The sequence below is a fragment of the Phalacrocorax aristotelis genome, chromosome 2 (assembly GCF_949628215.1).
Source record: "Phalacrocorax aristotelis chromosome 2, bGulAri2.1, whole genome shotgun sequence".
Taxonomy (NCBI): Eukaryota; Metazoa; Chordata; class Aves; order Suliformes; family Phalacrocoracidae; genus Phalacrocorax; species Phalacrocorax aristotelis.
Genome location: NC_134277.1, coordinates 136,178,848 through 136,206,589, shown reverse-complemented (window position 1 = coordinate 136,206,589; position 27,742 = coordinate 136,178,848). Strand labels below are relative to the sequence as shown.

Genomic DNA, 27,742 nt, shown 5'->3' with positions numbered 1-27,742 from the left:
GAATACAGACCAAATATTCCTCTATCACCTAAGTTATCTCAACAGCAAACCACCTTATCCTTTAACAAAAACTAGGTAAGAAAACTGGAATAAAAACCAGGACTACTTCAGTTTTATTTGTGGAATCTACAGCACTAAGTCTGAAAAGCTTCTTTCTGTAAGTGAGGTTAAGCAGCAGTCTAACAGAACAGAGTGCACTCAGGGAAACTAATATTGTGCTCAGTTTCAATTAGTTAGACTCATCTGAAAACACCCAAAGATAAATTACTATTTCAAATTTTCGTATGTATAATTCACTAATTAAACTTGCCTAAAAGCTAACAGGAACAGAAACAGAGGATCAAAAACTGCTACCAGAAACTTGCTTTTCTTTCTCCTCCTGTGCCATCGGCATACTCTCTCCTGGGAGTGGGGGATGGGGGAGAAAAAAACCAAACCAAAAACCACCAAACAAACCCAAAATCAATCAATCTAACCACAGATTCCATCGCAGCTGTAGCTGTATGAAAAGTAGTTATGCCCCGTTTTTGTAATCCCTTCCCCATTACCACACCTTAGTCTACAGCAGTTTTCCACTGCCCCCAAATTAATCCTTATCCTGAGAACTGGATCCTCTAACAAAAGTGAGCGATCAGGAACTTCTTAAGCACGTGCATCTAGTGAGAGGAATTATCTCCAAAGACAGTGCTATCAGCTGCACACATGATGCTCTGCTGCCATTTTACATGCCACAGCATCGCTCAAAGAAAACTCACCAATTTAAAACTGTTCCATTAAGAACCTAACACCCACTAAGTAGTTCGAGGTCTGGTAAAAACACTATCTAAAAAAACAGTAAGTGATGGTCCTTACTCTGAAGGCCTGACTTCCTCCTCAAGTTTTCTTCTCTGCTAAGAGTAATTCAAGAAGTTAACCTAGAACACAATAATGTAACTCTTACATCTGAAGCATGACTTCTATTCATCACTGCTCATACAAAGCAAACAATTACAGTTCACATGGAAAAAATAGCACATCAAAGGCCTTCCTCCTTTTGGAGAGCTTCTGCTTTAAACCAACATGCCTGTTAGGCTGGAGAAAGCTTTTCTGGCAGTATTTCCAAAGCTCAGCTTCAAATTATGCCCAGAGAGAAAATGTTTTAAGCAGCAGCTTTGAGGGGAGGAACCCCCAGCAGCCAATAAATCTGCATCTCATGGATCTAAATTCATCACAGAATTAAGATCTTCTGCAGTGATTTCCCAGTGTCTATTTCTTAAGATTTTTGGCAACACAATAACCTGTTTATAAAAAACCACCCACAACAAACAAACAAAAACCCAAAACCAAAACAAAGGTGCTTCAGGCTGATTATATCTTTCCATAAGCTTTAATATGGAACAGATTCTTTTAAAAGATAGAGGAAAAAAAAGGAGTCAAGATTTTTGTCTTAGAAAGAAGCACCGACTGACAGCTCCATACCCTTGAATTACAGCAGCTGCAACCACTTGTGTTGTATTTTGGCATTCCAAATTAAATGTATCCCAAAAATAAACTCAAATGATCGCCCATTTCTTCATGAGTGTAATATCCAACAGACCTATAGAAATTTCCACTGCTTTAGTGTCTTAACACCTACAATTTCCTTTTCGCACTTGAACGGTGGCACTATGCCATATGTTTATTAGCAGCTGCTAAACGTGCCCTGCAGTTGAAGCTTGTCAAGTCAAGAATACGTGTGTTGTCTCTAAGACAAAGGCTGAAAGATCTCTCCCAAGTTTCATTAAATCTAAATGGCTTTGCTGCCTCATTATGTGTGTTGGAAATATGGTGAGGGTACAAATTGCCTACTTTTGTTCCATGTATCTGGTATCATGGCATTAAGAAAATATGGGGCTACTGTTTTGGAATTAATTTAAACATACCTATCAAGAGAAATTCAAGTGCTATTGAAAGTGTGAAAGGATATGGAAATTGAACATAAAAGTGGAAAGAAAACAGATTCTTAATCAGATTTGCAATAAAGTGTAACCTGAAAGCACACCACAAAGAAAACTACACAGACTTTTGAAAACTGCAATTCCTTCCCTTGTAAGTTTTTAACTGAAATGTAATTGCACAGGGATACATCTGGTGTTTTCAAGTGGAAAACAGTGCTAATCTCTGCACAGCCACATCACAGAAGCTTACTTTGTCCAAACCTTATCTTCAATACAGTAGGAAAGAAGCGCTGATACATCTCATCTATCATACTGTTTAACTTATTACAGTTACTACAAATATTTTTTCTTAAACCAATAGCGGTATAGAAGCAGAGGCTCATTTTTACAAAAGATTCCCATGACAGTGAAAGGTTAATCTCCAAATAAATACTTACATTAACTTCTAGGCTACTGTAACATGCAAACCAATATTCTGTCGTTTCCCCCCTCCCGATATTTTATACTCTTACAACAGACCGGGGATAGGAAGACAGAAAGAAAAAATTAGTAAGTTTAGTAGGAAAAACTGCTCAGAGTATTTTTTATTTATGCATAGCTTAATGGAAGCGAGAGAGAAACTTCCATGTGTAGCATGAATTAGCAACATCTAGCGACACAGGAGGCTACACAGCGACAGGACATACCTTTACAGGGTAATCATTCACAACTCAAAAGTCAGAAAACTAGGCAATAAGATGATAAGGAATATACTGCAATAACATTAAACAAAAAGAACATTTTCAAAGATGTAAAAAAAGTAAAAGAAATTAAGAATGAAAGTTTCACAATTAGAAACAAGTTATTTAAGGCAAGTTGGGCTGAAATTCTGCAGAGTGAATAGCAAACCCCAGACTGGGGGAAACTGATAAAATGACTTACTGCCATGAAGCATCTGTAGCCACAAAAGCTGCCTCAGAAACACACTTACTTAAAAAAATAGTGTTACTCATTTTGAAGGTGAACGTTGCATTTAGAAATCCAAAAATAATATTTTGGATAATTGCTATTTACACACTGTAAGGTTTTCCTTGCAATCTTGCAGCAATTTCACATAAAACTTGCCTTTCTTTTCTAACTAGCTGTAAGAAATCTTATCTTCACCTAATATTTTATCTGTCATCCCGATATCCTATCTGAACATCAGAATCGCAGCTCTTGTCCAAGGTACCCTGAGATCCTTAAAGCAGTCAGGCAATAAGCTCAATTTAATTATTGCACTACAATTCAGACTCCAGATACATCTATACAACCAAGGCGGGTCTTTCAATTAAAACTGAGCTCTAAATAGTGAAAACAGAGTGCTCAGGGATTAATTCCAGCTAACAGCTCAAGTTCAGCCTAACAGTTCGAATACTAGCCTAACCTGAAGCACATCAGCTCGTGCCCGCTGGCAAGTTTAAACGCCAGCTAGGCGATCCGGGTGAACTTTTGCAGCGCAGGCACCCTTAGGAGGAAAGGCTGCAGAAGGCTGGTGATTCAACACGAGTATTCCTTAAGAGCTTTTCGTCCACATATGTTCCAAAGTCAGCCCTGCCTTATTCCTAAGAGCAGCCAAAAAACACAATAATTTCAAGTTCAGCGGGGAACATGAAGAGTTTCACTGGTCCCAAAGCATTAGAGGAGAGCTGGCATATTACGATTTTCAGGAAACCACATGTTTATCTCAAACGTACACCAAGCAATTGCAGACTTCTTGCTCAGTAACTCGATCTGAAGCAACGCAATGGGGAAAAAGATTTAAAACGAAAAAGTCCCGACTGCACGGGGCTACCCCATGGACGCACAGGGACCATACCGCTAAGAACGGCAGAGGAATTCCAATTTCTCGCTGGCAAGTACCAGTTTCACACGCCGGACACTACCCTCCCTTCGCCGGTACCGCAGGAGGAAGTTGTAACGAGTGTTTTTAAATCAGTGCAGCAACACTGGTATTCATACGCAACTTTTTCCCACATTGCCGGCTTATCTTCACGAGATAAAGAGATAAACTAATGAAAACGGCACTCGCCGCGTCCCAACAAGCTGAGGCCACCTTAAACGAGCCACAGCCGTAAGCACCGGTTCGCCCGAACGCTCCCGAGGTGCGGGACGACCGGGCTGACAGCGCTGCCCCTGCCCACACCCGGCGGGGGAGCCAGCCTAAAGGGGCGAGCGGACTCCCCCCCCGCACCGGGGACGGCGTGCCCGGCCCGCCGGGCAACAACACACACAGGAAGCCATTTAAAGACGTGCACGCACGTGGACAAAAAAAAAAAACCAACACAAAACCACCAACAAAACCTATGCGAAAGGGGAGGCCGGCCTCTCCCCCTCACCGCCCCCCCACCCGCCCCAGCCGCCCCCACCTACCTGCTCGGCGCTGACGGGCTCGTTGAGGCGATGCTCGGCGGAGAGGTGGTGCCGCAGGAGCAGGGCCCGTTTGTAGTTGCGTGTGCCCTTGCAGAGCTCGTCGTGCCCCCCGGGCAGGGCTCCGCCGGCCACGATCAGCTCGGGAGGGGCGGCGGCGGCTGCCGCCGTGCACCAGGCGCAGGACATCAGCCCCGTCTCCTGGCAGTAGTAGAGCCATGGGAACTCCTTGAGCCAGGAGCCCTGGAAGGAGATGTGCAGCTTCTGCAGCAGCGACTTGGGCCGGGCGAGCGGGAAATGCTTGATGCTCTCCCCCTCCCCCGCGCCCACGCTGCTGCCCTCCGCCTCGTCCCCTCCGTCGCCCCCTGACCGCCTGCTGCTGCTGCAGCTGCCGCCCTCAGCGCCGCTGCCGTCGCCCAGGCTGCCCCCTTCGCCGTCCTCCTCATCGTCGCTGCTGTCACTCAGGGAGCCGCCGTCCTGGACCAGCTCCTTCCCCTCCAGCAGGCCCTCCGGCTCCAGGCCCTCCGCGCCCTCCAGCTCCATCTCCTCGTCCGCCCCCCGCCCGTTGAAGTGCTTCCGCGGCCAGGCCGAGGCCTCGCAGCCATTGTTGGCGGCGGAGGGGGCGGCGAGGAGCCCCCCGCCGCCCCGAAAGGCCAGTGTCCGGCGGTTCCTCTCGGCGAACATGGGGCCGGCGGCGGGGGGTGAGGCCGCCTCCTGAGGCAGCAGCAGCTCCTTCTCGGCGGCGGCGGCCGCCTCCAGCTCTTCGGCCTCCAGCCCCTCCAGCTCCACTTCCTCGTCCGCCCCGCGCCCGTTTAGCGCCTCGGGGTCCTGCCGCTCCCAGGCCTCGGCCGCGCCGCCGGCCCCGCCACCGGCCGCCGCCGCTGCCGCGGTGACCAGGCCGCCGCCCCGGAACGCCAGCGTCCGCCGGTTCATCTCCGCGAACATGGCGGGCGCGCGCGCGCCCCCCGCCCGCCGCCTCGCGCCCCTGGCCCGCCGCTCCCCGCCCGGCCGAGGGCTCTGCCCGCGGGAAGGGAAGGGAAGGAGGCGCCGGCTGCCGTGCGTGAAGGGCGGGGGCGGCAGCCGAGAGAAATGAAGAGGGGGTCCGGCCGCTGCCCCCCCCCGGGCCGCCGGCTCCGGCCTAGATCAGCGCCGCGGGCTCCCCACAATGGATCCGGCTCGGCGGCGCTTCCGTCCCAACAGGCCCCGGATCGGGTCGAATGGCAAATGAACAACGGGCGGCTCCCACAATGCACCGGGAGAGCCGCCGCAGGGGAGGGGGAGCGCGAGCGGGGGGCGGGCAGGCGGGGGGCCGGCAGGGCGGGCGCGACAGCTGGGGCGCGTCACGCGACCCTGCGCCGCCCGCGCCGCGCCGCCCCGCCCCGCTCCGCCGCGAGCCCGCCCCGCCCCGCCGCACCGCGTGAGGGGGGGGGGCACGACCCCCTTCCCCCGGAGCGGTGAGGGGCGGCGGCGACGCGGCTGAGCGTCCCGGGGCCGTCCGGTCGGCGGCGGCCGGTGGGGGCAGCGCAGGCGCGGGCTGCGCGCGGCGTGCGGGCTGCCCGCACGTGGCGGCTGGGCGGGTCCCTCCGCGGGGCGAAGGCTCGAGGCGCGGCGCGGTGAGGGCGGGCGGTGCGGGGAGCTGTGGAGCCCGAGTCCCCGCCGGCGGTGGAGGCCTCCGGGCGGTGGGGGAGGTAGCCCCCGCCGGGCGGCTGAGCACCTCCCCGCCCAAGCGCCTCCGCCCCGCAGCCAGTGGCGCGGGGGAGCAGAAGAGGAAAAGCAAAAAGCTCCTACAATGCGGCAAAAAGTACTTTAATAAGTGAAGAAGTGGGAAAAGAATGAAGGAGAACGGACCAAGCGATGCTGAGGCACTCGCTCTCCACCTCCCACGGGTAGTCCGGTGCCCGGGCAGCGCCTGAGAAAGCGGTGGGTAACTTCTGCTGCGGAGCACGACGTGACACAGCGCGGAGCATCTCTTCCCTCGGTTCAGCTCATCTGCACGGCCGTGTCACCTCCCCACCTCTCGGCGCACCCCCGATCCTTCACCGGAGGGGCAGAGGGAGAAACAGAGAGGGCCTCGATGCTGTGCAAGCGCTGCTCCGCGATTACAAGTCCAAACCGCAGCCCCGTGGGACCTGCTGCGAAGAAAATCCCTTCCACCCCGGGCACACCCAGCTCAAGATAACAAAAGATGCCAGAGAGGGAGGGCTATGGAGACTTCCAGACGAAGCGGTAGGGCGGTGTAGCGGTCGCATCCCATTGTACGTTCGGTAATAAAAAAAATAGATATTCCTCTGTGTGTTGGCCTGGAAATATGCAGGGGTCTGGGCGAGTTAACTTTGACTTAAACTTTTGAGAAAGTTTTCAAAAATGTTACAAATGCTGTAAATAACACCGTAAGCAAGAATGCTTTCCTCCTTCAGAAGAGTTACGTGGGTAAAGGACACCTTTGGCCAGAAAATTACCTTCCACTTCTGGAAAGATTAAGGAAATCCTTCTAAAATTCTGGGTGGGGAATGGAGAGGAGAGAATGGAGAAACAGAGAGACCGTAAAAGGTAGCATCAGATTTCCAGGAGAGGAGCAAACATGGTCTAAATTTAGGCAAGGAAGCAGAGGAGTGATGGGAGAGAAAGAATTCTGAAGTTGTTTGTGCCTCAGTGGGGCACTGGGTGGTACAACGGATCCGGGCCCATCAAAGCAAAGGGTTTCCATGGCACAGCCTCCATAAAATGCAAAACACAGCAGTATTTCATAAAGTTTTGGGCTTTGCGATATATCGATGTTTTTGTACTCCTGTGGCGCTTGATCCTCGCCTGTCAGCATTCATCAGCTGACTAGTGCCTCGGCACTTACCTGCGTTAGCATTTCTTGCCCGTTTGAAAATTACGTCGTTTTTAAAGAAGTGTTTGGTGGTGTAGGTTATTTCTTACTAAATGTTTAAACCAGTGCAGACTGCAGTGAGTGTGTGCAGAAAGTTTGCGTTAACAATCCCTGCTGGGATTCACGTTTGCGGAGCAGGCTGCTTCTGATTTTGGGGAGCATAACCTGCACCCATGACTGATATGTTTAAAACCTACCCAGCTGACATCCAGGAACGAGCTGGGATAAGATACATAGGAGGAACAGTAGGATAATGAGCTATAAGGTCCCTGTTCTAGAGTGCAAAGAAGTGTTATTTGATTGCAGCAGGTAATCTAGAGTGTTAACAGATCGATACCATAAAATAATTTAGATTGGAGGAAACCTCCAGAGTTCACTCAGTTCAGAGCAGGACCAACCTCAGAGTTACAGTTGGTTGCTCAGGGACGTCTCGGACTCTCCTGGACTGTTTGCTGAGGAAAGCTTTGGTAATAGCTCCTCCCAAAGCGGCTCATCGTGCTTTTGCTTTGTCAACTTGTGACAAGGGATTCCACCGCCGTGCCGTGCACTCAACAGAGGGAACTTGACTGAATCATTGTGGCTAATTTAGTCAGTCTATAATGGCTCTGTCACACCAGAACTGAGGTTGTATTGGTCTATTCGGTAATTTCGTTTTACTGAGTGTCTTCGTGGGCACAGGTCTCCCCCGGTAATCTTAACTTTTGCATAAGAATTTTTTGTCACTGAGTCATTAGCAAAAATTTTCGAACCACTTAATCTTCATTGCAGAAGTTCTTGTTTTCAGGCTGCTTTGCTGCAAATGAGGTTTTGTATTATATTCATGGTGGAACTAAATATTTCCAAAAGCATCCTGAGATGCTGTAGCAAAAGTGCATTTATTTTGTAGAAACATTAATTTGCTGTTCCTTCATCAACGGGTTTTCAGTTCCCCTGTCAAACCCACATCCTACTAAGGTTCCTAGGTAAAAAAATCATTGACATGCACCTCTCGGTAATTTTTTTAACAGACCTTTTTCACCCATAGTCTCTTGAGACTCAGTAACGATTACTGCCAAAGCTCATATATTTGGACAACAGCTAGAATCTCTTTCCTTTTCCATTCTTTGATGGGACAGTATAGGAAATAAATCTTCAGTGGTTAACTGTCCTAGTCTTGTAGACAGAAAATGCTGTTTTGTTCAGTTGGATTCTCCAGATCCAACATGCAGGTTCCCTATTTCTCTGATAGTCCTTTGGTTCTTTCTGTTTCTTTTTCCTGTGTTACAGAAAGACACACAAACCTCCCATGGTTCATGGGAAGAGAATCATAAGCTGATTTGGCTCCTTGCAAATGAAAAGCTAGTGCCTCACGTGAGAGAGTGGAGTTAATAATCAATGCATTGTATTATATATGTTGCTGCAGTGTGGCATTTTGCTTCAAATCTAGGATACCCCAAATCTAAACTATGCAGTTGCTGGTCACTGGTAGTACTTTGTGCAGGGACCCTAGGAAAGCATCAGCTGTCACTTATTTTTGTTTTCCAGGATCTAAAAGTCCAATATTTAAAAATAATTAAATGAGCATAACGCTGTGAGAGGGAGTGAATGTCGCATAAAATCACTCCAGCTGTATGTATATCTGAGGAGAATGGTTTATAAAACTCCTTTGTGGGTGAATATCATCACTAATCAATTCCATATTTAATACTAGTTAAAGCCCATTCCACCAAAACATTTAAACATGTGTTTGTATATTCTGCTGAATTAGGATTTCAATGAACAAATTGCAAGCTCCTACGCAAAGAATAGGATCTTTTGCTTTTAGATGATAAAACCACTTGTGCAAGACTCTGAGGATTAAATTCTCATACTTGTATGACGGCTGATGTAGAGTGCTCTCTTGGTTAGGGACAGCGTGTTATCCATAGGAGTGGTGAGCTTGTTACACACATCCAGGGTCTCCTTTCATTGCAGCTGAGGAGAGTATTTAAAGTTTGGTCTAACTCTTACAGAAGTGAGTGAGAAATGGATCATGCCATGAGAGGCATCGTGCAATTCCAGTGTATAATGATCGTAGCATTTTCAGCAAAATATTACTGATACTAACAGCACGTGGTATCTGGAAAGATTTATGTTCCAAAATTCCCGCTGTGACCTAAGAAACACTTCCATGATGGGGCTGACTATTCCAAGATAGCTTCTGAAACCAATGGGATGTTGTCCAATCCCTAGAGCATGTCTCTGCAATGGGTGTTCATACAATAAAGAAGGTTCAAGACTTTTTTCAAAGAGAATTTAAGTTCCACTAACATGGGTTTTGTATTGTTGGAAATCTATATTTCTGGGCATATGAAAATTTCAGTTCAAATGCTCCTGCATATTGAGGGATTTTGGAAGCTACAAGTTGACTGATAGGAGAGGAGGCTTTTTTGTCTCTCAGGCAAAAGTGTTACTCTGCAGAATATAGGCTGATCTGCTGTGGGGATCACACAGCAAAGTGAGCGTGCTGGAATTGGAGCCGTATTACCGGGGCGGGAACGAGCACGCTTTTGTCCTGATATGCCAAAAGTGGAAAAATAGATCATAGCAGAAAATAAATAATATAAGCTGTCACTTTGTACTATGAACTGCACTGCTCCACAGAACAGGTACCGGTAAGAGAATACAACTATTGAAGCTTATGAGGAAGGACTCTGAAACCTCAATGCCATCCCTAGTCTGAAGTGATGCTTACTTACATGCTCAGGTGCTGCTGAAGTAGACGTAGCAAAGCAGATTTTGGTGGCATGAGTTCAGCTGCCTTGGGAGCACTGAGTGTCCTGGGAAGGCTTGTGTTCTGAGATTTCATTGCCTTCCAACCTGGCACAGGCACATCTGTTTGTATCGCAATCTTTGCTTCCAGATTACAATTAGAAAATACTTTTGAAAGTGTAATTACCAATAATAGAAACTCACACATTGGTAACCTGTCAGCAGAATGGGCTACAGTCAGTAGCTGTTTCTGTAGTAAACTGAATTCAGATGGAGTTCGTGCAGTTATTCCTCTTGGAATACCTTGTAAGTGACATTTGGAAAGGTAAATCACAACCTTTTTCAGGTCAATTACTTAATTTTGCACAATCATACCTTGTGACCTTAGACAAGTTAGGAAGGTATCATGAATGAAAACTTAGCATCCATTGTCTGATAACGGTTCCCTTGCACGCTCTTAGCGCACGGCAAATACGAGATAACGTGCCTTAACCTAGCCCACGGTGGAAGGATTTTCAGCCTGACTGCATTGGCTTTGTATTTGCTGCTGAATAAAATATACACGTGGACAGGTGTTGTGCCTGTAAGATGCTATAGCTTGTGTGTACTTGTAAAGCTAGGGACAGGCAGCATGTTCCAGATCTAACTGTGCCATTTGAAGATTTTGCCAGTTTGCACCTACATGCTACCCCTTTGATGCTGCTGTTACTACTGCCTTAGCTCTGCTGGTGAAAGGGTTTGTTTAAGAGCTTTTTCATTTGCTTCAGGCAAAGAGAGCAGGTTGGTTTAAGCCCTTTTCGTTGACTAATCCGTCTGACTTGTTGGAAGCACATGAGGGAGCGCTCACTTAATTCGTTCTGCCAACAGAGCTGCAGGCGTGGAAGCTCTCAGCAGAGGAGTGGTTAGGAAACAACTGGAAGAACAATAATGTCACCGACTGGCACACCTGTCTGCGAGCTGAGTGCCAGCACATGACTTAGTCCTGTGTGCACTGTGGTTATTATAGCTCTCCCAAACACATCTGTGCCTTTTCTGTTACACATTCCTGGCTTAATTCTCTTTTATACTAAATACTTCTATATAGCTCCAGCAATATAAAGCAATTTGAAAGCATACAGGTGTGTTCAATCCCTGTTATTCAGCAAAACAATGTGAAAAGGTCTAACAGATGAGTATTAATTACTCTATTCCTGCAGAACTAAATTCGTAATTTTCTTATCCAGAAACTCATCTGTTCCTTTAAAGGGTGCCAGATGCTCGGGGAGCCCTGGATGCGGGGTGGCACTGCTGCTCCTCAGCCGAGGAACAGTCCCTGTCGGGACTGCGTCTCACACTGATTTTACGCCACTGGGACAGTTCACGTGGTGGAGTGGGGTCCAGCCTTCATTCCCAGTTTGCACATTTTCTCACAGTCACTGTGTGTGTGACTCCCGTTACTCTTAAACCTAGAGGGATCCAGCTGCACACAGGCCTCTGAGAACAGTTTTATCTGCCTGGCTGTGAACAGATGTCCCTGTCACCCAATATTTCCAGGTGTGTCCTTCCTGTTGTAGAGCCTTCTCCTCTGGCTGCACCATCACCTTGCCCGGAAGAGCCAGGGGACGTGTGGTGGCTTCCCTCCTTTCACGGATCCCCCCTGTTGCCTTCGGTGAACTGTTGCTGTGTGGCAGATTCATTGTAGAGTTTATCTTCTGCCTTCTGTTTTTTTCTCTTTTTTAGTATTTTCCTAATCGCTTCAGCTTGTCTTTTCTTGTATTTTTAGGTTGGAGCTTCTAGACATCCTTACCAACAGATTGTGCTTTATCCACTGCTGTTGTTGCTGTTATGACTACTCATACTGCTTCTTTTGGAAGAAGTTCTGCTTGTTCCAATCTTCTTAGTCTTGTAGGTTCACACAGTTCTTTTTGTTGTTTCTTTTCTTCCTTTTTTGTTCTACACCTGGACAGCACTGCTATTTGTTTTAGTCAGTCACCTGCAGCCTAAATGAAAAATACATTTTTTTTCCCCCCAGCAAAGCACTTGAGCATGTGTTTACCTCTAGATAAGTGTGTTTTCTTGTGCTTCCATGAAGAAAGGACATGGTGTTTTGCTAAAGAGGTTTTTTTTTTTCCTCAAGTAGTACTGGAAGAGCTGATCTGAAGCTTGCTGCAGGAGGTGGAAATCTGCTCACTCACTGGGGCCAAGTGCTCAGGCAATGGAGGGATTTTCTTCTGTATTCCTATGGCTACAGCTATGGCCTGCTTAGCCTTAGCAAATGCAAGGCATTTGCTCTTAGTTCCAGCTCTCTTTTAAAGTAGTTTAGCCTGCTTCTCCCTAAGATCTATTAGTCTTTCTTATTCACGTCTTTCTGATCCCTTTGTCTCTCTTTGGATTAGGCATCTACTCGCAATGGAGGTCAGCTCCAAAAGCTGCTGGTTTTCAACCATTACCTGACTGAAAATATGGTACATGCTGGGTGTTTTGTTTCTTTGATGGTCCTCCATAGTAGTCCTGTGTTTTTTAGTCTGCAGCTAGGACAGATGTGCTTTATCAGGGAGTGAATGAGCTGTGAAAGATATACTCTAATCAGGAAGGGAATGAAGCTCCTGTTCTGGGTATTTAAACATCTGCACTTTCCCTGTGATTTTGATCAGTGCCTCTTCAGTCAGGTTACAGCCTCCTCCTAATGCTCTGAGAGCTGACTTCAGGTAATCCAGTTTAGAGCTCTGTCTTTTTAGCCTGCTTTCCATCTTTTGTTTTTCTAGATGATCTTACACATTTTTCTTATTTCGAAGTCTGCCAGTGAGCCAATGGTACTCCCTTTGTCTTAAGTTACCAAAGTTCACTGAAAGGATCTATCTCCATTAAACCCTTCTCGTATTAATTACCGAGCAGTTATTACAGTTATCATGGGCTGCAACATCTCAGCTGAATGGAGTTAGCCCATGCAGTGATGAACAGGAGTGAAACTTTAAAATTTTGCTTACTAAAATGCCCTCTTTGTAGGACAATATTTGTGAACCCCTGTCTTGGGAGGAGATAAGGAAACAACACAAACTGATTTATTGTTGCACACTCTGCTAATCCTGCAATTCTATACAGCAGCCGTAATTATATTTGCTGGAGGGAATTCAAGTGATTCCTAAAAATATTTTTACAGGAGATCTTTAGTCGCTCAGAAAAACAAATTTAAACCAAAATTCCTTAAATTGAGCAAAATCTGTCATCAAACATGGTAATGCCAGATCAGTAAGGAACAGGGTTGGCACTCTCAAACATTACTACTGACGTACTCATTATAGGATCTTGCAGTTTCTGCTTGTTGCCGCTGCCAGACATGGTCATGCAACTCTCTTCTTCTGGCAGTCTTTGGCAGGCCGCGCACAGGCGTGGCTGCAGTGCAGCCGCAGCGTAACTCAGGCAGGGGCCAAGGGGAAGAGACTCAACTTCAAAGCAGGTCCCAAGGGAAGGAGGGACAGCCCTGGCCGAGGCCTCCCTGCATTGCTTTTGGAAGAGCTTTCCCCAAGGTCACCAGCTGTGCTCTCTGAGTTGGCCCTGAGCCCAGGCAGCCAAACCCCCCGGAGGGTGGGAGGAGGCTCAGGGCCCTGACACTCCGTTTTGTCCGTACTAAAGTCCACTGCCTACTTCACCAGCCATTCCCTTACCTAACGCTCCCTTTTCTTTTTTCTTTTCCCAAAGCAGGCTAGTGCAAGCAAGGGAAGGAGTCCACAGCAACACTGACTGCTTTTGTATTGTTCTCGTGCCACCCCTCTCCCTGGGGTACATCTCCCCAAACCATCAAAGCTCTCAGCCTGCCAACACTCTCCTCTCCACACACAGAACTGCATGGGCTCCCACCTCCAGTGTTGATGACCTTATGCCTATTGCATTCCCCTATCCAAATTATAATTAATACACAAAACACAGCCATCTTGGATACCCTGTTTAGTGTCTGGGAAGATGTTGCCTGAATACTGGTGGCTGGTCCCTTCACCGTGGCATGGACCTGGAGCATCAGCACCTCTGGTGCCTGTCTGAAGTATTCTTGCTCAACATCCTTTCATTTCCACCTCGTCCTCCTCTTTGCGGTATGGACGGGCTGTTGTCCTAATCTGTCGAATCTTAACAGCCTTATGTTGCTGTGGGGAACATTGTTCTTGCCAAATAGGTGTTTCAGAAAGGTGTTCACTAGGGAAAAAAGCCCCATTTTTATAGTATAGCTAAAATGTGAACTCTAATGCTTTGTTACAGCCTGATTTAGTCAGGAAAACTCCAGGCTTACCTCAGTGTAACAACTCAGGCTTTTCTGGAAGTTGTAAGTAAACTGGAAAACTTTTAATTGTTTTTGTGTGTGTGAGAATGGATGAAGATATAGTACTGCTGACATTACATCAAAGTGGTTACTTGACTTTTTGTCAGTGTAAGCATTCCTAGAAATTAGGCATATATCATAACTGAGTTAATTATGTTAAAGTAGAGTAAACAACATAAGCCCTGCAGACACATATATGTACATGGATTTTAAAAATTACAGTTGGCACCCTTGTAATAATTTGATTAATCTAGGGAGGCTATGTTTTCAAAACCAGGTGCTAATGCTAGAGCACTTAGTGACAGTCAACCCAACTACATCAACACACTCGTTTCGGCAGTTCGATTGAGCTTTCAAGGACACGACATAATGGTATCAGCTCTTAGGTCAGAAATCTCAGCAAGACAGAAGAGGTGCTCACAGAAAACTTTTTGAAGAATTTACTTGTCCACTGTAGTTTCCTTTGTGCAAATGCAGAAACCCACGCTCCGTTTAGTCTACAGCTTGGGAGCAATTCTGGGTTTCTCGCTGATACCCAAATAGAAGCTCATGAAGCCAGCAATGTTTAATGATCTCTGTCAGCCGGGAGACTCCTGTTTTTGGCAGATCTGCCATGCCCTGTGTTTATTTTCCTTCCACAGCAGCTACACACTATTTCTGCAGGAGATTCTTGGCACCAGGGAAATCCATGCGGTATGGGAAGGTTGTAGCAACTCTCCGCCAACAGCAGTGGTTCTATTAAGTATACTTAACAGATATTTTCTATTTTTGCATTGACTGATAGAATACTGATCGAAATTCAGGATCTCAGGCTGTGTTGTTAGGGTGCACTATCATCAGGGAACCGCTATCTAGAGCAGTGGTCTCCAAGCTTTTTTGATAGTGCACCTCTATCACTAAAAAAATTTTGAGCATGCATCCCTAATATATGTTTATTTATTTATTTATAAATTATATACGTGTACTATTGCACTAATATATTATGTACTTTATAAAACATACTCAAAAATATAAATAAAAAAGGATAAGCTAAAGATTAAATAAACACTTAAGCATTTATTTATTAACAGTGCAAAATGTATTTTCTTGCTGCACCCCACTGGATTCTCTTGCACACCCCGCTTTTGAAACCACTGATCTATAAGATGGGCTGAAGTTAAAGGTGAAAAAACAAGACAAAAATAAAGAAAAAATATATTTACTCTTTGGCTTCAATGTATTCTGTGCAGGAGGTTAAAGACTTCCAAAATCTGGTCCAAGACTATGGAATGAACTCCCTCAGGAGCTGAAGACTATCACAAACATCATAATCTAAATACAAACAAGATTTCTTTAACCTGCCTTTATTACGTAAAGACGTTGCAACATATACATTAAAGAAAAGCATGCAAACTATCAAATCAAATCATTCTATGAACCTCCCCCCTGGGGCAGAGGAAAGGAGAACAAATGACATGTTGCTTAATGCGCTACTGGAAAGCAATTAAGTATTGCTGCAATGGGGTGAGAATATGAGTAGACCGATGTGTGATAGAAAACTGTATTTGTTACTGTTTCTACTTGATAGAGTATCCACACCAATGTGAACTAAATGTTCATTTCAGGTCACCAGGCATTATATATTAATTTTTTTAATTGGATACTACTTGTTTAGGATTCTTCTATTGTTTCCTTCCTTCTGCAGTGGTGTCCTGACCATGGAACTGTAAGTAAATTACTATAAATCATTGCCTCTAGCAGTGTCTGCCTGTAAAATACGCTAATTTCTTGAGCTCACTTCAAGAGGCTTTCTTGGGTCATATTTCAGTAAAGCTGGATTGCTTTGTTGGCACAAATCTAAATATAGATCAACCTGTAAATTACTTGCTTCCAAAATCGGTTCAAAGAAGTATTCTGAGTCAGAAATGCAGTCAATACACAGGAGGGTGAATCCCAACCTTCCTGGAGCTACACTACTGTTTTGCTTGAAGGGTGAAGTTTATTTCACCCTTGGTGCTTTGCCTCTCCTAGTCATTGCATGAGTTGGGACGAACCTGGAATCAAGACTTTCTCCACCCTTGTGTCCTATGCGTAAGGGAAAGTACAAGAAAAGTCAGACTGCCTGCTCCCACCTCATTTACAGCAAGTCATTCACCCAGGATCTGGTTTCCAGATGCATGTAGGACTGGGAAGAAGCGGACTTCATACTTCATTCACCACTTTCCTGATTATGACAAGAAGCAGTCTAGGTTTTAGAATTGATTAAGTTGGGCTAGAAACTTGTGTTTTACATTGGAAAATGTACTTCCTGAAAAAAATGGAATTTTTATGGGCAATTTTTTATTTAGTTACCATATCTCTGTTTGGCTGATGTTCCTGTGAAATTACATCTCTCACAGTACCACAGTGCTTTCCCACCGATCGCCCTGGCTGGTATGTTATGGAAGATGTAGTCTGACCAGCTTGCCATACCTGTGGGAAAGAATGGGGCATCTTTACTTGTAACAAGCTATTCCAAACTATGGAGCTTCACCACAATGGGAAATGAAAGTTTAACATTCAGATGACTGGAAGCAAAGATTTTTAGCCTTGTTTCAACATGTTTCTCTACCATGATGTATCCTAATCAAAAGCTTTGGGGGTTTTGTTCTGTGCTTCCCCAGGGTGTACCTTGAAATAGTACACAGTCAAATGCAGCTGTTGATATCTTTGAGTGTGGGAGAGTAACTACTGGTGAAAAATACAAACAACTTGGTCGATTAGTATGAAAATAGATAAAACTGCAGCAGAATTTACATCTATTCATTGGTTCATAGAATCACAGAATGGTTTGGGACCTTCAAAGATCATCTAGTTCAACCCACCTGCCATGGGGAGGGACATCTTCAACTAGATCAGGTTGCTCAAAGCCCCAACCAATGTGACCTTGAACACTTGTAGGGATGGGGTGTCCACAACTTTTCTGGGTGACCTGTTCCAGTGTCTCAGCACCCTCACGGTAAAAAATGGCTTCCTTATATCCAATCTAAACCTACCCTCTTACAGGTTAAAAATGTTGCCCCTTGTTCTGTCACTTACAGGCCCTGGTAAAAACTCTGTCCCCATGTTTCTTATAAGCCCCTTTTAAGTACTGAAAGGCCTCAGTAAGGTCTCCCCAGAACCTTCTCTTCTCCAGGGTGAACAACCCCAACTCTCTCAGCCTTTTTTCATAGGAGAGGTGTTCCAGCCCTCTGACCATTGTCATGGCCCTCCTTCGGACCAGCTTTAACAAGTTTGTGTCTTGCCTATTGCTGAAGTCTGATTCTTAGTGATGACTAAGTGCTGGTTTCATGTAGGAAACGTTAAGTTTCTCTGGGATGATAAAGCAGGATGAGAATGGATACTGATGCTTCCTATTTTCCAAGGGAAGGGGATTTTGAATTCAGCTTGATGTAAACCAAGATCTTCATTGACAAGTTTTGCATAAACCTATCACTTAACTTTTCTCAGGTATTAAATGCTTCTTCTGAAGCTGGTCTGAGTACGAAGTTGGGCATTTTAGTAACATTTCCATAGCATTCTGTGTAATAGCTCAGTAAGTATACTAGCAACTTGTCTCTTGTCTTTCTGAAATAATGCGTGTTTTGTATCAAAGCCAATATTTTAAATCTACAACAGACACAGAAGTCACAAACAAATGTTCATGTGGGAAGAAAAAAAATGCAGGATTAATTCTGTTAGTATGAACTACTTGGATATATTAATTCTTATTTCTGAATTAACTGTTAACTTTGAAAGTAAACGGATAAAGTAAAAAGTAAGCTGTGGTATGATGGCAACTAGACTGAAATATTTGTGACTAGAAGAAGTGTGACTTTCTAGTATTTCTACAAGTCTATCTGAAGAAATTAGTGAATATTATTGGGAATTACCATATTGCTCAAATGGCTGTTACAGAAACATGTCTTTTTTTCTAAATTCTTGGCCAAAACATCCACAGTAGTTGTCTTTGGTTATATTTATCAGTTAACAAATGCACTTGATGAACTCTTCTACTCTTTCGAGTGAATTAATTCATTCATACTTGTGCAAGGTTTTCAAGAGAAAGCTACCTACTGTGAACTACAGTAACCCCTGACTGCCTCTGAAAATCTAACCAAAATTGTATTTGGCATAACTAATCTGTAAATAGTAGTAGGATTTTGCACAGTGAAAATGAATCATTGCTAAATGTTCCTGTAAATCTACTATAATTTTGGTTTTACCCTCATCTTAAAAAAAAAAAATCATATTGTCAAGTTATATAGGAAATTAAAGTAATACAAAGTTTCCTACTCTTGCTCCCTCACCTACCAGCAAAGGTGGTTTCACAGTTATTACCAGAAGGCTTTTGGCTAATGCATGCAACCAATAAACACAGATGCAGGCTCAGTCCTTTGAACTGAGGCTAAACGCAGCTGCTGTCAGAGCTGAAAGCACAGGCACAGGAACATCCTAGTATTATATGGCCTGGAGTGCATGTTAAACCAGTTAGGGCTAATGGGGAGAAGAAGACTACAGACCCTTTAGCTGCTCTCTGCTTCCATTCCCCTCCAAATACACACATCCCTGGACATTGTTGTGGTTGATGATGATGATAATAAGAAGTAATGTTATTATTATGGACCTACCATCATTTTAGGAGAAATAAAATTGCAGATACGGGTGTCCTGTTTCAATCATACATTCAATGGCGTGAAGTATAGGCAGATGTTCATGTTACTTCAAACAAGCTAAGATACAAACTGGCAATGCCTCAGCTGCGTTTTGATCCCTGTGTGGGTTTCCTTACTCTGCAGTGTATGTGAAGCACCTTCATCACTTAGCATGTGGGGTCTGTCATGGTTTTAGCTGGGATAGAGTTAATTTTCCTCCTAGTAGCTGGTATAATGCTGTGTTTTGGATTCTGTGTGAGAATAATGTTGATAACACACTGATGTTTTAGTTGTTGCTAAGCAGGGCTTAGACTAGTCAAGGACTTTTCCAGCTTCCCAGGCTCTGCCAGATGCACAAGAAGCTGGGAGGGGAGGACAGCTGACCCAAACTGGCCAAGGGGATATTCCATATCATTGATTATCATGCCCAGTATATTAACTAGGAGGGATTGTCTGGGGGAAGCAGTGATCACAGCTCGGGGACTGGCAGTGTCAGTCAGCGGGTGATGAGCAGTTGCATCTCTTTTTTGTTTTTTTCCCCCCTCCCAAGGTTTTGCCTCTCTCCCTCTTGTGATTTTCCTTTTTATTATATTATTATTGTTACTATTGTTATTACTACTACTATCACTGGTTTATTTTAATCATTAAACTGTCCTTTTCTCAACCCATGAGCTCCTACTTTTGCCTTTCCAATTCTTTCCCCCTTCCCACTGGGGTGGGGGGAGTGAGTGAGCAGCTGTGTGGGGCTTAGTTGCCAGCTGGGTCTCAACCTTCTTACTCAGTGTCCAGGTCTGTATCATAGGATAAAGCACACATGCTGCTGCTACATAGTTTACATCATGTTTTCAGGTCTGTGTCTTTAAAAAATGACCATGATATGCCACCATAGTACCCACAGCTGCCTTGCCAACACTGGGCTCGTTAGCCACCGAGCTGCGGCTGTTGAGGTTAGCAAGCTTCCAGGCAGCCGCAATCTGCTGCTGAGTTTGGAGGGTGATCCTGGTAGCCTTGTCCAGTGTTGAATGATTGGCTTATATGATTCACCTGTAAGTTCTGGTGATGCTGTTAAGTCTTTTAAGGTCTCAGGAGAGCGGAGTTGCACATCTCTGAGGTTATGACCCTGCACCAAAGCTGGGAATTAGCATGGACAAAAATCTCACAACCTGCATCAGATGTCTTCAGTCTGTCACATCACCAAAAAACGCACATCACTGCATCATCAAAACGGGCCTTCAGAGATCATGTATCATTGCTGATGTCCTCTTCAGGGTCTGATTTAAACCCTTGTGAGCTAACAGGGTAGCTAAATACAGGAACAGATCAGCTTCCTATTCTGGATCCATGTGAGGCAGCAGGAAGGGAGAGGTGTGATGAGCCTGCAGAGCATGTCAGCAAACACTGGTGGACTAAGAGCCTTCCGTCCTGGTTTCAGCAAGGGTAGATGAGCTCTCTCACACTGCCTAAAATACACTAGCTTAGTGCTAGTGAGCATGGGTGTTTTCTCCAGAAGTCCGAGTAGATCCTGTGACTTATGACAGACTCTAGCTGCTGTGCAGTTCAGTTAGGGTAGATGCTCATTAGCCTGTCCTGGTAAACTCTGCAAAGAGGAGGTTCCCTCAGTTACATCTTTTTCAGAGAAGTACATAAGGGAGAAATTCTGTCTAGGAGGAAGACTGCAAAGAAAATCTTTTCCCCACGCCTTTCTTTTTTTCACTGTGGACTCTTGCAAAAGGTCTTCAGTGAAGTTGGTAGATTATTTTTCATCTGTGGCATTTGCCTGATGGTTTGCACTGGGGGCATGTGGCCTGCAGGGTCACAAACAAAATGCCACATCTCTTCAAAAAGAGTTTTGGCCATTGAATCAGACCACATTTGGTCAGCTCCTTTTAGAAGACACCATGGACTGGAAAAACTTCTGTATGAAATACTCCATTGACCCCTTTGTCGTAGCATTTCCTGCAAACAACATGGTGATCTGGGGTAGGGAGTGTTTCCCCTGAGCTGACTGTGGGCTTTGTGTGTCTTACTGCTCTATTGCTTTGTCTTCACTCTTCTTGTTTCACATTCTGGCGTCTGTGACACTCCTTAGCATTGACTGCTTTCTGCTTTTCATCTTGCTCACACCTTCAGCTGTTGAATGGAGCTGGAGAAAGTCCAGACTTCTCCCCAGTGCCTAATTCTTCAAATCAAATCCATCTTTGCAGGTTTGGTTTTGGCTTTTATTTTTGGCTAACAAAGATAGTGATACCAGCCTTGCTAACAGTGATACTTGTTATCTTTGCAAAATGTCTTCTACCTTTCTTCCACTCTTTTCCAATGTCTTTCTTTTGTTTTCAGTCTCCAGTTGTGCAGATGCATTTTGCTGCATTTTTAACTGTTATTCATCCTTCGCTGTCTGATCTCTTGTCCTGTTTATGGCCTATGCCACAGAATTTGTCTTTTGTATTTTATTGGTTTGTTCTTGTCCCATATCCAAATTTACGGTGTGAATAAAGTAGTCATAAACCAGCTACAGTTGCCTAAGAAATTCTTCTAATAAAGTCTTCAGTAGACAGAGCCAGCATAATGATCTTGGTATCAGCCTGTCCCTTGCAAGGGATCCTGGCACAAAGACCTTTCTCAGGAAGGTGTTCCTGCGTCCCAGCTGCTCAAACATTTGAGAGACTCCCCAGACACCTTCTTGGCTTTGTGGCCAGCTCAGTTCAAATGTGAAGATGTACCTGGCCATGTGTCCTGTGGCAGTTTTTCTTCTCCCTGGACAACAAATGCTTTTACACTTTTCCTTTTTTTCAGAGTCTTGCCCTTTACAAAATTTAAACTTATTTTTTTATGTGCATCTGTATCTTTTCTGCCCGGTCTTTATCTTCCTCACACAGTGGGATGAGGAGCTTTTCGATTCTCCAAGAATCTGTCAGAGACTGAACAATCATTGCCTGATCTTCCTTCCTTCCTTCCTTTTCAGGTTAGTCTTCACACTTTTCAATCTTTCTTCCTTGCCATTTCCTTTTGAAGATCGCCTTGAGCAAGACTTTCTTTCAAAACATTTTTCTGAAGATGTGATTGCAGATCCTTTACAATTCTTCCTTAAATTTCCTTTCTCATTGATTCATATCCTTCCCAGTCTTTCAGCTGCTACCATCTGTCACGGGCTGCTTATGTCCACCTTTTCCTTAGCTGGATAATCTTTTATTTTTTTTTAAATAGATCCCATATTACATTTCTGACTAGTCCTTCTGAATGTCCTGTACTCGCAAATTTTTCTCTGTGTAGTTATGTTACTTCTTTTTTCCTCCCTTCTCACACATTCACCCAGTATAAATCATTCCAGATTTTTCTTAGGCTATTTTATAGGCTGCTGGCACTTGAGTATTCCTTTCTTTTCTATCATTCACGTGAGGTCTTCTGTGTCTTTTTAGTTATTTTTCACAAAACATCCGACTTCCCTAAAATCTGCATGCTATAATGTCCTTAGGTGATTAGCTGTTGTAGCACCACTATCCACAATACATTCATATTGTGAATATTCTGCACGTGAAGTAAAATGTTTGAATGATTTGCAAAAGCTTTGATTTTTAAACTTGTAAAGATCAAGCTGCGGTCCATTGTCCACCACTGACATTATCAGTATGCTATTTCTGGTAAATATCTTGATTATGACATCAATTATATGCTAATCAGCTGTGTCATATATTTCTGGATAGAAGAAATGATAAATCAGAGACAGCATGTAACTCTTTTCCACACGCAATCACAGAACAGATGGCACCTCTGCAGACTGTGTGGTCCAAGTTCCTGCTCAAAGCAGGGTCAGCTAGAGCAGGTTGCCCAGGACCCCTGGGGTACACTCCCAGTGCCTGGCCTCCAGATGGGGTTTATGCCTCCCATCAAAGCCCTCTGAGCCCAGGTTGTGACTGAAGGACAAATCTGCATCCATCAGTGCAAATTTTTTTTTTTTGATTCTGGCCTTCGTTCTTTTTCAAATCATGCTTAGTAGTAGCAAAATTTTATCCATTTGCTATTCATCTTCTCCTTGTAAATTTGGGGTTTTTTCCCCCCGTAATTTCTATACTTTTATTTAGTCTTGTTTTCTTTTGCCCTTACAGGCCTGTCTGACTATCATGAGTGCTCTGCTAATGAAGCCTAGGGATCAGCGTCATTCTCCTGGACACGGATAGCTGGTAGCCCAGAGTATCTTGACTGGCATGTGAGACATCCACATACACTGATGGATAAAATAGGGGGCCTACAGGATACCCATGCCTTGCTGGAGCAGTAGATGGGATCAGGCTGTACTCTCTAGGGCATCTTGAGGGCAGTAAATTACTGATTTAGGCAACTGAATTGAGTCCCAGTTACTGAGCTCATGTTTTTCAACCCTTCCCACTAGCTGAAATGACTACAAACATATTTTTTCCCAAAATAACTGTTTTTTCCCCCACTCTAAAAGGTGAATATTACTAGTCTATATTCAGCATGCCTAGATTTTCTTTGCAAAGTCTGGACTGTAACTGCACATACCACATCAACCTGTCTGAAGTTCTTGCAAAAAAATAATTTTAGTCTAGCAAATATAGCAGCTGTGTGGAGCTGGGTGCTCCTGATCTGACCATGCTTCCAAGCTGCAGGCAAATCCTTATCCTGCTTCTGGCAAAACAGCCTTCTTGCCTTTTGAAGCCTCTCCCTTAGCTTTCACTTTTGCTCTAGCTGTGTATGCTATGTATCAATCTGTGGTTTGCTAATTTAAACCACCGTTTGTTTATCTCCTTTGTTCTCCAGAATTTGCTCTTGGTCTTTTGCCAGGCTGCAGAACACACATGGCTATTTTGTGTGTGTGTGTGTGGAATCCAGGTTTAAGTCAGGAGCTTTTTCTATGTCTTGATTCTCTCCTTCCTATGGCTATAGATGCCACAGATCTTCTAAGGCCAGTGAACTAAGAAGTAGCTAGCCTAAGTGCCCTGAAAGTGTTTGCCTCTTGTATGATTATATATATGTTACGGAAATATTTTATATACATATATTATATATTAATGTTTTTGTTACATATATTTTTTTTTAAAAAGTGGTTTTGTGCCAAGTTCAGTCTTTGTAGAACTGCAGTATTTTAGAGGGTGTGTCATGTCAAGATCTCCTCTCCCTACATCTGCCTGTGGGGTCTATCCTTTCTCCCTGCTACCTGCCATCCGAGAGGGGCTGGACCCTTCTGGCCTGGCCTGCCCACCTCTCACACTGGGGAATGCATGGGAGATGATGGTCAACTTCCAGCCTGGCTGAGGCAAGGCACTAAAAGCTCCTGCTAGCCTGGTAAAACAAAAGCAAAACAGCAAAGTGTGGTAAGCTGCGGTGGTCTCTGGTCCCCACTTCTTCGTATGGCAGGTATCAGTCTCAGAGCAGAGCCCTGCCTGGGAGGTACAGAAAAGATCATAGGGGATGTTACAGCAGACATCTTTGCAGAGGAAATACAGTGTTTTGGGACTAACAAAAGCGGCTTCAATAGGAATCAGTTAACGTAAGCCTGAAGCTAAAGCTGGACTTTCAACATAAATCAACCGGTCTAGAAGCTTTTAGCATATTTGTGTCAGAAGGGCTCATGTCGCCAAAAAGGGAAAAAAAAGAAGTGCTTGCGTGACCAGCTTCCTCTTCTGTAAATAGAAGAGGTCACTACTTGTATAATTAGAACTGAATGCATCATATATGTTTGCATATGCTAAATGATTTGTCTAAGGGGAATAACATATATTTAGTCTAAATCTCTGCTTATGAGAGAGAAGTTTAGGTCACAGACTTCACAAGGTTTTCTTGTTTGGAGTGAATGGTAACAGATTGATAGGACAGAAGGATTTCTTTACTGCCAGTAGCCAAATATTCTTGTGTCCAAAACTGGTGTTGCCCAGTGTTTCTGTAGATAAAGGAAGAGGTTTCTGATCTTTCTCACTGGAAAGGGCACTATGTAAACCCCTCAATTTTCCCTTCAAGCCCCTGTAACTGCAGAAGGAGGTAGGAGAGGGGCCGAGAACCGGCCCTCCCACTGCATCCCAGCTCAACTGTGACACTGCTTTGAACAGAAATTATGCCCAAATCATTTCTACTGGTGGCAGCAGACTCTTTGCAGCTCTGAGGTGTTTTAGTTATAGTTTGAGGGCTGGCGTATCCAACCTCCAGCTGCACTGCCCTTCCTCTGCCATGAAAGATACGATGAGCTGCTGAGGGTGAAACGCTGGTCTTCTGCACAACTGCAGATTTTTAAATGGAAAGATGTGAGCTGTCCTGCCTGAGAATTTGAGGCGAACTTCTACTACAACTCCCTCCAGCAAATTGTACAGCTTTATTACCAGGTAGCTGACAAAGTATGAGTGGTTGTTACCAGGCCTTTACGATTGGTCTATGTGTTGTAAAGACAGTACCAGGAATTTGAGACCTTTCCCTATTATGGAGACCCTAGACCAACAGTCATCTTAGGAAAAAACAGCAGTGCCAACTGTGAAGGCTGAGCAAAGCCAGCCTGGGGAGTTCCTCAAGGCATCTGGCTCACCGGGCTGGTGCCACCCTGGCCAGCACAGCAGCTTGCCCGCCATCCTCCTGAAGCCCCGTGTGGGGAGAGGAGCCCAGACAACGCAGCTGACTTGATAAAAATAACACGTGGGGCTGTAAATACCTTTGCTTGTAAGATGACAAGCGGAGCCTGGAACATTTCGATTTCTCTTTATACAGGGCATGGGTGTGAGCTAGAGGCAAAATGGCCTTTATAAGGCAACGATCCTCAGGTGGCAGCGGCAGTGCTAGTGAGGACCGTCCATGCTCCACCGCGACGGAGCCATGGGTTGGTGGAGAAATCTCACACTCCCTTGCACTCATTTCCCTGCCTGTAGGTAAAATAGTGTAGGGGGGCTGGGCGAGGTGACTATATTGGGGTCCGCATGTAGATGCTGGAGCAAGGTCGAGCTGTTTGCAATGAGCGGGAGCTCAGGCTCTTGCAGATCAGCGTCCTGGTGGCTGCTGTGCAGAAGATGCTACGGCTGCATCATAGCTGAGGGAGAAAGAGGGAAAAGTACTTTGCAACCTAAATTCCTGGCAGCAGCAGAGGCTAAATGAAATGGCATCAGTGTTGCTATAGTGGTGGTCTCCGAGGTGCAGAGAAGCCAGGATCCCCACCACATTTGGAGTTAAATTATCCCTACATGACTGGCTTGCTGTCTTCTGCCCTTAGCCTGTGCTGTGGCTACTTATATAGGGGAGCAGCACAGGGCACTGTTGGAGCCATTTTTGTCACTGATAAATTTGGATTGGTCCCAGAAACCAGAGGTTACCGTCTTTTCTGAAATATATTTGGTGCCAGCCACCCTAAAAGTTTGCTGTCCTGATGTGGGGGCATGGTTGCTCTGCATGCATCCGTGCTCCGGAGCAGCCCCTTTCTTCTTGCATGTCCTGAGGGATCCTTTCTGAGAAATAGAGAGTCCAGAGCTACAGACTGCCTAGCTGCTTCCCAGAAAATAATGCATGCCTTAAAAAGAAAACCACCTTACAACAAAGCAGTGATATTTTTACTGAACTTCAGGCTGGGCTGAAGTCCACAGAAGACACAAAAATGTTATGAAGATAATTTTATTTATCTTCTGAGTTGGTATATAGTACACATAAAAAAACCCCAACCTATTCAAGATCCATAAGCAGTGGGAATCATGTATATGCAATTTACTTATTATGTTTCATCTCTTTGGAGCAATATAATATAGCTACAGCTAAATCTGCAGTTGTATGTCTTCCTTGTGTTGAGAGGCCGAATGTATCCTAACAGATTTCTGCCAGGCATGTTTCATATGCTAAAGGTGGCGTATGAAACCTAGAAGGACACTGGAAGGTACAGCATGCAAGAGGACTGCTTGACCCCAGACAGTATGGTTATGTGGGTAGGGAAGATGTTAGAGCTGGTGCTCACTGTCCTTTGTACAGCTGCAGACTCTCCATTTGAAACACTCACCATCATTCATTAATAGTTGAGTAAAATAGACATTTTAGAGATTAAGTGGCTGGATTTATTCAGTGTGTGCTCTTCACCCTCAGTAAAGGCTGTGAAAGCTTCTTGTTGCAAAGTGTCTGTGCATGAGAGTAAAACACCAAGATTGGTGACCTAACTGCTTGCCAGGGGTGAAAATTAAACTCTTGACTTGGGAAACAGGTCAGATTTAGAAATGTTAGATCTATATGGGTTCCTGGTGGAGTGAAAGCGTGAAATAGAGGTGTCTTTTGTCACAAGAGATTGTAAAGGTGCTGAAAATGGCTAGAGAGTTCAGCTCCTGTGAGAGTGGGTTGGGGTTGTTTCATCACTGGGAGTGTTTGATTCTGAATTTACTCAGCCTGGCTTTACTATTGACTTCAGGAGAGTTAATCCTGATCTACTCCAGCATACGTGACAGCAGAAGCAAAAATTTTTGCAACTCCTGAGACTAACAAGATTCTTCTGAACAGATTAATAGATGTGAATTAATACTGAGGAGCTAAGACTTATTTGGATGATAGCAATGCTTCCCATTTGTCATCCCTATCTCATTACATGGGAAAGTAACTGTCATTCCTGTTTTGCAGGTGAGAAAAGGGAAACAGAGATTCAGCAACCTACCAAAGGTGAAGCTGACAATTGTTGAAAGAGCTTGAAATAAGAGCTTATTTCTCATGACTTCTGAGTCCTTTACACATACAAACACTATACTGTACATCAGGACGTGGCTCTGCTCATGTTAAGACTGTGGATAACGACCCGCTAACCACCCTAACACAGGTCTGGTGTGAGCTCACCACTGTATTTCTGCTTATTCCCCAGGACAGTAATGTTAATGCCATCTGGACAAGGACGGATTACACCCGATCAGGAAAAAAAAAAAAAAAAGTCTTTAAG

General features: G+C 44.7%; 1 protein-coding gene across 1 annotated transcript in view; it reads right to left on the bottom strand.

Annotated features, from left to right (window-relative positions):
* Positions 1 to 5,441, bottom strand: part of ZBTB10 (zinc finger and BTB domain containing 10) — a 29,666-nt gene extending 24,225 nt beyond the window's left edge. Inside the window, exon 1 of the mRNA XM_075085297.1 lies at positions 4,308 to 5,441. Within this exon, the coding sequence (XP_074941398.1) occupies positions 4,308 to 5,249 (942 nt within the window). The 5' untranslated portion in view covers positions 5,250 to 5,441. The remainder of the gene's footprint in view (positions 1 to 4,307) is intronic.
* Positions 5,442 to 27,742: the final 22,301 nt, after the last annotated feature.